The following is a 12,144-nucleotide window of genomic DNA, read 5'->3' as shown; positions in this document are numbered from 1 at the left end:
AACTCTACTTGAAATCCACTACTTGAAGCCACATATTCACAAACCGGACGAGCTAACGTCACTTAAGCCATGTCTGAAAATCTCTCCTCCTAGTCACCTGAAACCAAAAATCTGCCAAAGCAAGAGGGAATGGGGGACTCTTGACCATGTAAACAATGCACCCTCCAAAATTGAAGTCGATGCATAACCCAGCTGGGGATCTAACAACATTTAAATCGCCGCCAACACCCATAACTTCATACAGACACAATGGAACCCCCTACCTTCATAGTTCACATAAGAAACAAGACCACGAAGGACCCTCTCCGCTCTCCAGGACAAGCCTCTACTCCTCACCCCTTGCCACTCCCTATATATATAGTGAAACAACTCCATAGCCCTCTCTTCATTCTCATCAAACTTTAATCCCAAATTCTTGCTCACCTCTCCGATGTTTTCCATCAACCGCATCTCCTCACGATCAATATCGGAAATAACAATGAAACTATCCCTATTGAAGATTTAATGGAGGAATCAATGGAGGAAAATCTTTCAGTAATTCATGTTGTTTCCTATTATTGCAGATTTGGTATTACTAGAGGAATCTTAAATTTGGATGTGGAAATAAGAAAGGCAAAGAGGAAAAGGGAAGAGAGAAAGATGGAGAATACAGGCATATACATGGTTCGGCACTAAGGCTTGAGTATACATGGAGAATACAGGCATATCCATGGACAAAGAGTCGCTAAGGGCTACATTTCTATTATTTAGATATATTTTGCTTGAATACAAAGAGCCTATATATAGGCACAGTAAGGATAAGAAAATATGGAAGGTGTACAATAGTCAAAGGAGGAACCGTGATTGGTGGAGGATTTTGTTTCACCGTTATATATAAATATTTATAGTTGGAAGGAAATTGACCGGATCTCCATGATTGGTGGAGGATTTTGCTCCACGATTATATAGAAATATTTATATATTTCAACACTCCCCCTCAAGTTGGAGCATGAATATCATGAATACCCAACTTGCCAAAGAAACGCCTCGAAAGATGATGAGAAGGTGTCCAAAACAAAGTCAGGAAATTGACCAGATCTTGCGGGAGGAAATGACCGGATCTTGTTGGGGAAAATAAACTAGAAATCGCCAGGGAAAATAGCCGGAAATACGCTGGGAAATTGCCAAAACAACGCCGGGAAATGACCAGAACAACACCGAGAAAAGCCGAAACAATGCCGGGAAAAGCCGGAACTAAGCGGGGAAATGTCCGAAATAAAGCCGGGAAATGTCCGGAACAATGCCGGGAAATGGCCGAAACAACGCCGGGAAAAGAATGTGAAGACAAAGAGAACATGCTCCATGATAGTAATTCCAATACTCCCCCTCAAATTCTAGATGGGATTACAAGAACAACCAGGCTCTGATACCATGTTCAATTTAGATGCTGAAATAAGAAAAGCAAATAGGAAAAGGGAAGATTTTTCTCCACTGACTCCTCTAACAATATCAAATCTTCAATGATAGGAAACAACATCAATTACTGAAAGATTTTCCTCCACTGATTCCTCCATTAAATCTTTAATAATCCCGAACACCCTCAGGCCCCACCACAACCAGAGGCTGGTACAGACCCTCGCCACAGTCCCCATCCTCTATACGCACCATCTCCTATGAACAATCGAAAGGATCAACCAAAAGCCCATATCTTCCTCCCTGTTATACCCATCTGATGAGCCCCAAACAGAAGAAGAATCGCCCTTCCTCTTCTGTTCGATCCACCCCATGGATCATAATCAACCCTCTTCTCTTCATTCCACAAGCAAAAACCGATTGCAACACATTGCCCACTCTTAGAATCACTTTCATTAATTAGCCCACAAAAACCAACCTACTGTAGGGCGCAGCTTTGCCAATAGCATTGCTACTTGGTTTGCTGAATTTTCAATTGTATCCCATACCCAATACAGAGCGAAATCACCACCTCATCTCTCCCTTTGCCTGACAATACAAAAATCTCTCCCAAGCTATTGTCAAGCCTATGCTTCCCTCCGGCAACTAAATACTTCCTCGACGATCCATGTCAAGAACCCCATCTGGATAATCAGACCCCTTATGGTTATCGGTGTACCCACAAGCACATAAGATGAAGACGGGGTGAAGGGGTTGGGTTACAAAGAAATAAGATTGAGATTAGGCCCACTGACCTATTCTTAGGACTGAGTTGGATTGGTCTGGCTCGTCGCATCCCATTTTTGCTTTTCAATCCAAGTCCACTTCCTTCCAAGTAAGGCCTGGGCTTGGGCTGGCTTTGTTGCTCCCATTCTTGGACAGGATTGGCTTCTTCCAGGTTATCTTAGTTTGATTGTTCAAAAGCCCAGCCCGTTTTTTGTTATGATCCAGCCTATGATCTGAAGTTGGGTTTGTTTTGTGGTCTTTAGTTTCAAAACGACAACCTATGTTCAATGGCTCATTTTCTGTGGCCCATTCCACTTCGTTTGGGCCTAAACTAAAAAGCCCAAACTTATTGTGAGTACTAAAACATGCCCAGTATTTTTTGAAATCTACATGTTTGTTGTCACGTGTCTCCGTACACATACAAGCCAATATATGCCTTCCACGATTTCCTATAATTACCTCCCTTCCCTTGTTACCGTTAGCCCTAACTTCACAGCATGGACACGTACTCTGCCTCTGTACCCCACACACAACAAGCGCGTGCTTGATCCAATGCCCCTATCCTCCCATATTCGGTCCCATTTCAGTACCAAATTTCGACAACTTTGCTCCGGCATCCCTTTCTTCTCTCTAATCACCGTCTCCTCCCTCGATTTCCACTATTGATCCTCTGAATTAGTTCTCATTCATCCTGACCAGCTAGAGATGCGATCGACACTAATTCCTACAGTTCCAACACTGCACCTTGAATCACAGCCTTTCGTCCTCCACCCAATCGAATTCCAGAATGTGGCCACCCTCTTTGACAATGATCGTTACCTTCGAAGCATCTTGTTGTACGACTTCAGCCATTTTGAACACCCCCCGCATGTGTCACCGATGGCTCAAAACAGAGAATCAGACCACAAGTGAAGAGGTAATCCATGCAAAAACAATCGACTTTTTTTTATCCCCTTCAAGATGCCGGAATATCCGACTTATCAAATATATATATATGCACCCCACGATCTCTTCCCCTCGAGAAGGACTCTAATCACCTGTGTGTGCAATGGCAATTGGAACAATACATAGTGTCACAGCATCGTCACCCCCAGTCCATTAGCCACATTCCATGCTTTCGAAGAAGCCCACTCAGGTATCCTCTTAGTCGAACCCACTGGCTTATCGAACATCCAAACGAGGCATGCCTGCAATACATCTCGCTTCTGCCAAAAACCCCTATCCTCTACTTTGAAGCATAATCCTCTCGTCTCCAACACTGGCAAGACACTGGACTCACCTCTAGCCTACAGAGGAGGTAGTCTAGCTACCTCTACGAACACTTTGGTAGGCAAGTCATCACTCATCGTTTTAAATGGGGACGGGTAATGCCCCTGAGGAACACTTTTTAATTAATTTGGTCATGATCTTTAAATTTTTCGTACCATCATATAATTGACTTTTCTACCCTGATTAGTTTACGTCTGGTATATTAGGACTTAGTTTTTTTTGCTTAATTGCCAATAAGGAAGATTACTAGGACTTAAGAGTCATTGTGTAGGCAATTTCCCAGTCAAAACACAAGTTGGAATTCGAGATATTTTAGAATGGTTTGGGTCTAATTCAGTTTATGAGCATGTTGATTTTCTTGAGAGAGGTTTGATTGAAACTTTTACTCAAATATCACATTAAGATAACGAAGCAATACACAATTAACGATTTTCATCAACTTTGACCACATATACTATGACAAGGTATGTTTGGCTGTATCCTGAATGAATCTTAGGATTAAAGAGATTGACACTAAAGGACTTGGATAACTTTTGGATGTGTTACAAAGCATTTCCAAAGGTGTGCTTTATTCAAACCTATGTCACATGAACTCTTCAAAAGTAAGTAAAGTACCCGTGTCATACGCACAATACCCATGGCCACGAGATGTGTCTGACACTTTTGGTTGGACATGCACCTAAAAAGCACATCCAATAATATAATTTAATTTTATTATACTATTTCTTCAAAAAGACTGAAATACCTATATTAAACACTACATTACACAGATTATTTTACTCAAGAAAAAATTAAAAAAATATATCAAATAATACAAGCATTTAGAAATATCCATGTGTCATATTTGAAAATTTGCCACATCCGACACATGGATACAGACCCGTATCAAATTTGACACATCCTAAGTCAGAATTTACCTTTAAAAAGATTGACATGGCTTGGAATCAATATCCACATTGATGATTGATAGTACTTTAAGAATTAGACCTATTTTCCTTTCTGTAGGTGATAAAACTAAGAATCTCATGTTGATATTTTGTATGTCCGGAAAGCAACTCATAATAACAATATTATTATATCAATTTGCTCAATTTTGAGTTCTTTTGGTCAGTCAACAAATCTTCAACAACAAACTAATTATCCCACCATGTTAAAGTAGACATTCTGTTGAACATCCTGACATTAAGTTCAGTAGCTCCTAGCCAAGGAGGGAGGAATCAGTGCAGTAAAATATATTTGCAATACAAATACGTAAATTTTAGGCACTCATTTCACAACAATATTGGGAAAATAAAACCCTGATGAAAAATCAGCAATCAAGTACCACTAACTGGTTAACTATTCTGCATATTTGCGGCACAAAATATCCAAACCAACTTATAATTAGACAAAATAATTTCCCAATAAGGAATCAGAGGAGAAAGATTTAGCTGCAGTGAGTAAGAGAAACTTAATTGTCAATTATCACAAGATGTGAAACGCCATAAAAATTCATCATCCAAATTGATAGTTATCCTGATTGGAGGCAAATACGAATACCAAAAAAGAAAGCATAGAAAATATAATACAAGTGAGGATCAACTACTTACAAGTTCCCTAAACCATTTGCTTTTATCCTGCGAACACAACATAAAAAACATATATGTAAGAATCATGATTTATCTAGGTAACTTGTGATTAAAAAGCAGAAAACCAGACATCCACATCATCAATAAAATTAAAACCATCAACACAATACACGTGTATGCCTAATGCATATGAGGATTTAGCAAGATAATAAACTAGCAGAATTATAATGCACAAACCATTGCCATGCTTTACAAGAGATTAAATGATGGTCCAACCAATCATGTAAACACGCAGTTGCACACATACAATGCATTCATTGAAATGCAATTTCCTGCAATAATTCAATGCCATTAAGACTGTCATGGAATTACTTTACTACAGTCCCACCACTGGCCCACCAACATCCTTTCTTTGAGGCTTTTGTTGTTGAACTACGGGGATCCTCATAAAGCATTTTATATGCATCATCACTATCTAATGGCCACATTGACAACTAGGTGGAATCAGTTCATTGGACTGAGTCATTGTTTAGGACTAAAGAATTCTTGAGGAGAGGCTATTTGGTTTTAAAGCGCCCAAAAGGGGGATGCATCCCACAAAAGAAACACAAGGCCAAATGGGGCCTCTAAACACTCAAAGAACCCAAATTATCAACAATTTCCTCCAAAGATTTACAATTTCTCCCTAGAACCCAACAAAAAAAGGTGCTAATAAACTCAACAAGTCCCAACAAGAGTCTCCTTTCCTTCAAAAGATCTCTTATTCCTCTCTAATCATAATTACCACCAGACACATAAGGATGCAACCCTCCAATCATACTGTTGTACAGTATTGTATGAGTTGTCACATTATACAATATTGTATGAGTTGTCACACGTATACAGTTAGTATTGTATGAGTTGTCACCTACCCCTCATTACCATATATAGAATTACCATGTATAGGGTTTATTTGTTTCCCACTCACCTACTCTTGTAGCTTCTCCTATATAAACACCATTATATTATTGTATTACTCACTCAATAAGATATACGTTTTCATATATTATCTCTCTCTCTCTCTCTCTCTCTCTCTCTCTCTCTCTTTCAAAATATCCCAAGCTTGGGCCCCCATTGTACACCCTCTCCAAGCCCCCACCAAGGATCTAGTGGACCTAGGATGACCCAATGTATAGGGGATCGTTATCTTGGGAAGTGGTATTAGATATTATGCAATCAACAGCCACTTCTTACATTTTTGGACACAACATAATGGGCCAAAGCTTACAAAACAAGCGAACCCGGAACCCAATGGTTGAGAATTTGGTTTGAGTAGAGTCAATAGACACCTAAACCTAAGGTCGAAAAGGCAAGGACTAACCTCAAAAAAATAAGTTTCCATTATGTCACCACAATTTCACAGTTTCACTTTCACCCCAACTCTAGCTACAATTGTGCATAGGGATGCAACTGAACAAAGTTGTTCACAAGCGGCATCTAAAAGTTCGTTCCAGATCATTCATTTATTAAATTAACCAATTTTCTCTCATTTTATCTCCATTTGGTGCTACTTCAACCATATCACAAATGTGTTCATTTCTAATTCTCTCCTTCTAGTCTTGCCACACATCCATCGCAATATTCGCATTTCCGCCACACTCATGTTATGCATATGTTGTTTCCTAGCTGCCTAACACTCTGTCCTATAGAGTACGGCGAGTATCATAGCTGTTCTATAGAACTTCCCTTTCAATCTTAACAGGATACATCGGTTAAACAATATATTAGACAACTCTTCCATTTAGTTCATCCTTCCTTGATATTTTAATTAGCATCATCTCCAATTTCCTTTTCATTGTGAATAATTAAGCCTAAATAACGAAAACGTTCACTATTTTTGTACCTCTTGATACTCAAATCTTCACTGCATTCTCATTTGTATTTCTAAATTTAATAAAAGTACACGGCATATATTAAATTTTATTCCTACTCATCCTTCAAACCTCCAATTTGGCATTAACTCCTTATCTGGTGTCATGAGTTAAAACAATATTTTTTTTGATAAGTAAAAATGTATTAGAAAGCTTTCAAAAGGGGAATGCATCCCAAAAAAACTACACAAAGGCTGAAGCCAAAAAGGACCTAAGAGGTCAAGGAACCCAAAAAATCAAATGTCTCCTCTATAGATTTAAAATTTCTCCCCATAACCCAACAAAAAAGAGAGAGAACAATAAGAAAATTTAGGGCCCCCAAGAAATATTCCACTCCATCAAAAAAGATCTACTATTCTACTCCTTCCAAATGCACCACCAAACACAAAAGGGTGCTGCCTTCCCAAAATCATGGGCAAGGGGCCCCACAAGGCATCATCTCCAAGCATCAATCAAACCTCTCGCATACCTAGACATAACCCACTAAACACCAAACAAGCCAAGAATAAGGCACCAACAGTTGTGAGCCACGGGGTAATGCAAAAGAAGGTGATCAACCAACTCCCCATCCCTTTTGCACATACGGCACCAATTAACAGTAACCTGTCTTCTGCAGCAACAATTAATAGAAACGTGTCTTCTCCTCCTCAGGTCATCAAGCATTAAGATCTTTCCACAAACTATTGTCCAAACAAAGAAGGCCACTTTGAGAGGAGCCTTCGAATGCCAAACCGCCTTCCAAGGAAAGTTAACCCCTGAAAATACAGAAAGGCAACAAAACAGAGAGCTGACATCAAATCTTCCCTGGGGAGAAGCCACCCAAAATAGAGAATCCGACCCTCCACCATCCAACTCCCGCCTATAAAGAAGCTCCAAAAAAGCAGAGACATCATCTAATTCCTAGTTCTGAAAAAAGCTCCAAAAAAGCAGAGACATTATCTAATTCCCAGTTCTGAAAACAACGCAAAAAACACACATCCCAGGTAATCCTCCCATTATCAAGATGATAACAGTCAGCAACTAACGCGTGTCTATCAGCAGCAAACCTAAAAATCCTGGGAAAAGAACAAGCCAAAGAATCGTCTCCACACCAAAGATGCATCCAAAAACGGGTACTCCTTCCATCTCGAACTCTGAATCTGATTTGTTTAGAAAATTCATTCCAACCCTTCCGAATGAATTTCCAAACACCAACACTCCTGCTGAAGTAACTGCACGAGAGCACCAACCGCCTCTATCCTCCCCAAAGCGGTACGAAATGAGTCTCCTCCATAATCTGTGACGTTCACCCCTGAATCTCCACAGCCACTTGCCAAGAAGAGCCCCATTGAAAGGCACCACCCTCCTAACCCCAAACCACCAAACTGAAGAGGCCTACACACCTGCTCCCAGCGAACAAGATGCTACTTAACCTTGTCTCCCATGCCACCCCAAAGGTCCGCTGAATCCTCTCAATCCTACCGGCCACTGAGAAGGGAATCTGAAAGAGAGAGAGAGAGAATGTAGGAAGACTCGACAAAATGCTCTTCATAAGCATAACTTTCCCGCTCTTCGAAAGATACTTCTTCCACCCAGTAAGTCTTCTCTCAAACCGCTTTATCACTAGATCCCAACCTCCCCTCCTCAATGGAGACCCCAAGGCAAACCAAGGTAAGAAATGGGAAGCATACCAACCCCGCATCCAAGAGCCATAGCAAGAGAGACAATGTTTGGAACCTCTCCATAGGAACTAAAGCACTCTTCCCAATAATTTTTAGACCAGAACTGCCTGAAAACGAACCAAAACACACCTCAAAAATCTCAACTGGGACAAATCAGCATCACAAAAAACTAAAGTGTCATCCGCAAACAACAGGTGGGAAATCTCCAACTAATGAGCCACATCTCTGCCCACCCTAAAACCCCTAATAAAACCCAAGTCCACAACCCTTCCTCTCAGCCTACCAAGGGCCTCAATGACAATGATGAACAAGAAAGGGGAAAGGGGGCCCCCCCTGTCTCCCCATGAACTGCTAAAGAAACCAGTCGGAGATCCGTTCACCAGTACCAAAAATCTCGCAGAAGAAACACAGAACTCGATCCATCAACTCCATCTCTCTCCAAAGCCCATCCTCTCTAACACATAGAGCTAAAAAGTTCCAATTCAGGTGATAATAAGCTTTTTCAATATCAAGCGTACAAAGGACTCTTGGAACACCACTGCTCAACCTCGAGTCCATGCACTCACTAGCAATGAGGGCTGAATCCAAAATCCGATGGCCACCTAGATGTAAGCCAAAGGTAATTGAAAACTCACTTGTTTCCCCTATAGTCGTTCTAAGTATAGTAACACATCAATCATACTTGTTCTTTATTGTGTCAATATATCCCCTTGTGACTCCTTTCATTTTAAAAACCCTCCATACGAGATCTCTATAAATCTTATCATAGGCTCTCTCTAAATCAATAAAAACCATATGAAGATCTTTCTTCTCCTCCATAAATCTTTCCATTAGTCTCCTTAAACACCACCCCCCCCCCCCCCCCCCCCCCCCCCAAAAGCATGTATCCAAACCGATTTGTCGACACTACAGTTTCCCACTTTAGTCATTTCTCAATCTCTCTTCCCCCCCCCACCAAAAAAGTTTCAAAGTATGAATAATTAATTTAATACCACGATAATTATTACAACTTTGTACGTCTCCCTTATTTTTATATCTACTTTTGTGCCAACTCATCAAACATTCTCTTAGTTGTAATTATCTTAGTAAATAATTTTGTTAACTAAGAAAATCCATCCACCCCTAAACGGTTCCAAACCTCAATAGGGACGCCACCGGGCCCTAAAGCCCGTCCTAGTTTCAGCTTCCTTAATGCAATTTTCAACCTCACTCTCCTTGACCCTACAAGGAAATATATGTTATCCCTAAGATTACTATATTCTTCTAAGCCTGAACTTCCTAGTTGATTTTCAACTAACAATTTATCAAAGTAACTTTTCCATCTTTCTTTAATTTCCTCAGATTTTATTAAAACCATTAAATCTTCGAACTTGATGCATTTAAAATGAAAAACTTTCTTTTGAGGAGGGCTTCTTTTTGGGATCCAGCTGTCGAGCGGGTGGAAAGGAGATTGGCGGGATGGAACATTCTCTCTCTCAAAAGACGACCCCTCACTATTATGAAGAGCACTCTTTCGAGTCTTCAAACGTACTTAATGTCCTTGTTTTAGATGCCCACAACTATCCAAAAGAGGATCGAGAAGCTACAAAGTTGGGGTGGGCTGGGGAATAATTTCAAATTCCATCTAGTACGTTGGGAGCAGGATTGCATGCCTATTCAGAGTGGGGGCTCGAGGATTAGGAGGATGGATGTTTTCAACAAAGCCTTGATGGGCAAAAGGCTATGGAGGTTATTTACAGGAAAAAGAAAGGCTATGGAGGTTCGGGGTGGAGAAGCACTAATTATGGAGGAGGGTCGTTTGTTGCAAGTTCAGAGATTCTAAGGATGAATGGTGCTCCACGAATGTGACTTCTCTAGCACTGATGGGATGAATTCCACGAACACATCAGATTTAGGGTAAGGAGCAAGAGCATACACTTTTGGGTGGATTGTTAGCGTGGAGATAAGACTGTTGGCACTTTCCTTCCTGAAACCATTTAGGATTGCCAAAATGTTTGTTGACTGCTATCATCTTGATGGTGAAAGCGTGTCCTAGGACGTTTAGTTCGTGAGATCCTTGGGGAAGGAGATCCAAAAAACACAAGGAGTCCCAACAAGTGTTGCAACGGTTTCAGTAGAGTCAATTGCCTTGCTTGGTCACAATGGTCAGAAAATCGTGATGGTTTACATGGCATGAATCTCAAGTAGTTAATGTGAAGCCTTGGAGGTTTGACTAATCGGGTAGTATACAAAGTTTTGCGGGAGGCTCCTGACATCTTGGCATGCAATCTAAAGAGTAAGGAGGAACTGTCTCCTTTGGTGAAAGTCCCCAAACCAGACTAGGAGAAATTGGCTCCTCCGGTGAAAAGTCCCTAAATCAAACTGGTCGTGGAAACACTCTGTGGGTTGAAGTCCCTATTTTGGTTTGGTTTGTGTTCAAGATTGATTTGGTTTTTGTTCAAGATTGAAGGTGCAATGAATTGTCATGATCAACGTCGAGGGAAGCGATAACTGGCTAGATAGAATTTTAGCCGATGTGAAGATTGTTGGAACTTGTCTCAAATTCGTAATTTAATTAGGTTTCTATTTTAGAGTTTCATTTTGTTAGGAATTTCTTGTACGACAAATCTTGGGCTCCAAGGAATTATAATCCTTGTCCAACAAGGAATTAGGCCTAGGACTCTATAAATATATTCCTAAATTATGGGTTCAGACTTAGTGAGATTGAGAAAGATGAGACTTTCTAAGGAATTGTAATCCTTGTTAAACAAGGAATTGGGCCTAGGAGGCTAGGACTCTACAAATAGATACTGAGATTATGGGTTTAGACTTATGAGTCAGAAATATGTGGTCTCATGAGGGAGTTGATGGGTAGAAATAGTTTGTGGGTTAATAGAGTAGGAAAAACACTAGTGGCACTAGTAGCAAGAAGACATAATGGCATAGTGGTCCATGGTGAAAGGCATGCACGTGGTGTAAATACTCTGCTATTGTAGTATCTCTACAGAAATCATAGTAGATTTCCTTCTCATCCGCGGATGTAGGCCGATTTGGACTCAACCACGTTATATCTTGTGCTTATGTGTGATTATTTTGTTGGCTTTCATCCATATTGTGGTGATGGAGGAAATTTCGTAAAGACAGAAATCTAGAGCCTTGCGGCTTAAAAAAGGTGATCGGAACACAAAAAAAAATTTCATCGTTTAGCAGATTCTCATAGAAGAGGGAACAATATTGGGAAGATCAATTTTGATGGTGTTATGGCTTCAACTGAAGAGGATATCCAGATAGGGTTTGTGTTATACTATCAGAAGTTGTTCACAGAGTCTGCTAGTGGGAGGCCGTTGTTGGATGATCTTGAGTTTAACATTATTTCTGGAGAGGAGAGGGAGTGGTTGGAAAGCTCTTTTGGTGAGGATGAGGTGTTGGAAGCTCCAAGGAGTTGTGATGGGGACAATGCGCCGGGTCCGGATGGTTTTACCATTGCTTTCTTCCAAAAGAATTGGGAGGTGGTGAAGACGAAAGTGATGAGAGCCATGGATGCTTTCTTCGTGGACGGATACTTTGAGAAAAGTTTGAATGCATCTTTCATCACCCTAA

At 40.5% G+C, this 12,144-nt stretch overlaps 1 protein-coding gene across 2 annotated transcripts in view; it reads right to left on the bottom strand.

Moving 5' to 3' along the window:
* LOC132275927 (protein ANTI-SILENCING 1-like) overlaps positions 1–12,144 on the bottom strand; it is a 72,706-nt gene that overhangs the window by 25,282 nt on the left and 35,280 nt on the right. For both annotated transcript variants that reach the window (XM_059777130.1, XM_059777129.1), the window contains exon 5: positions 5,016–5,042. In XM_059777130.1, the coding sequence (XP_059633113.1) occupies positions 5,016–5,042 (27 nt within the window). The remainder of the gene's footprint in view (positions 1–5,015; positions 5,043–12,144) is intronic.

The sequence above is a fragment of the Cornus florida genome, unplaced genomic scaffold (genome assembly GCF_030987335.1).
Source record: "Cornus florida cultivar Cherokee Brave unplaced genomic scaffold, ASM3098733v1 CherokeeBrave_3.0.0_Hap2_Chr10, whole genome shotgun sequence".
Lineage (NCBI taxonomy): Eukaryota > Viridiplantae > Streptophyta > Magnoliopsida > Cornales > Cornaceae > Cornus > Cornus florida.
This window is presented reverse-complemented; position numbering and strand designations above follow the sequence as displayed.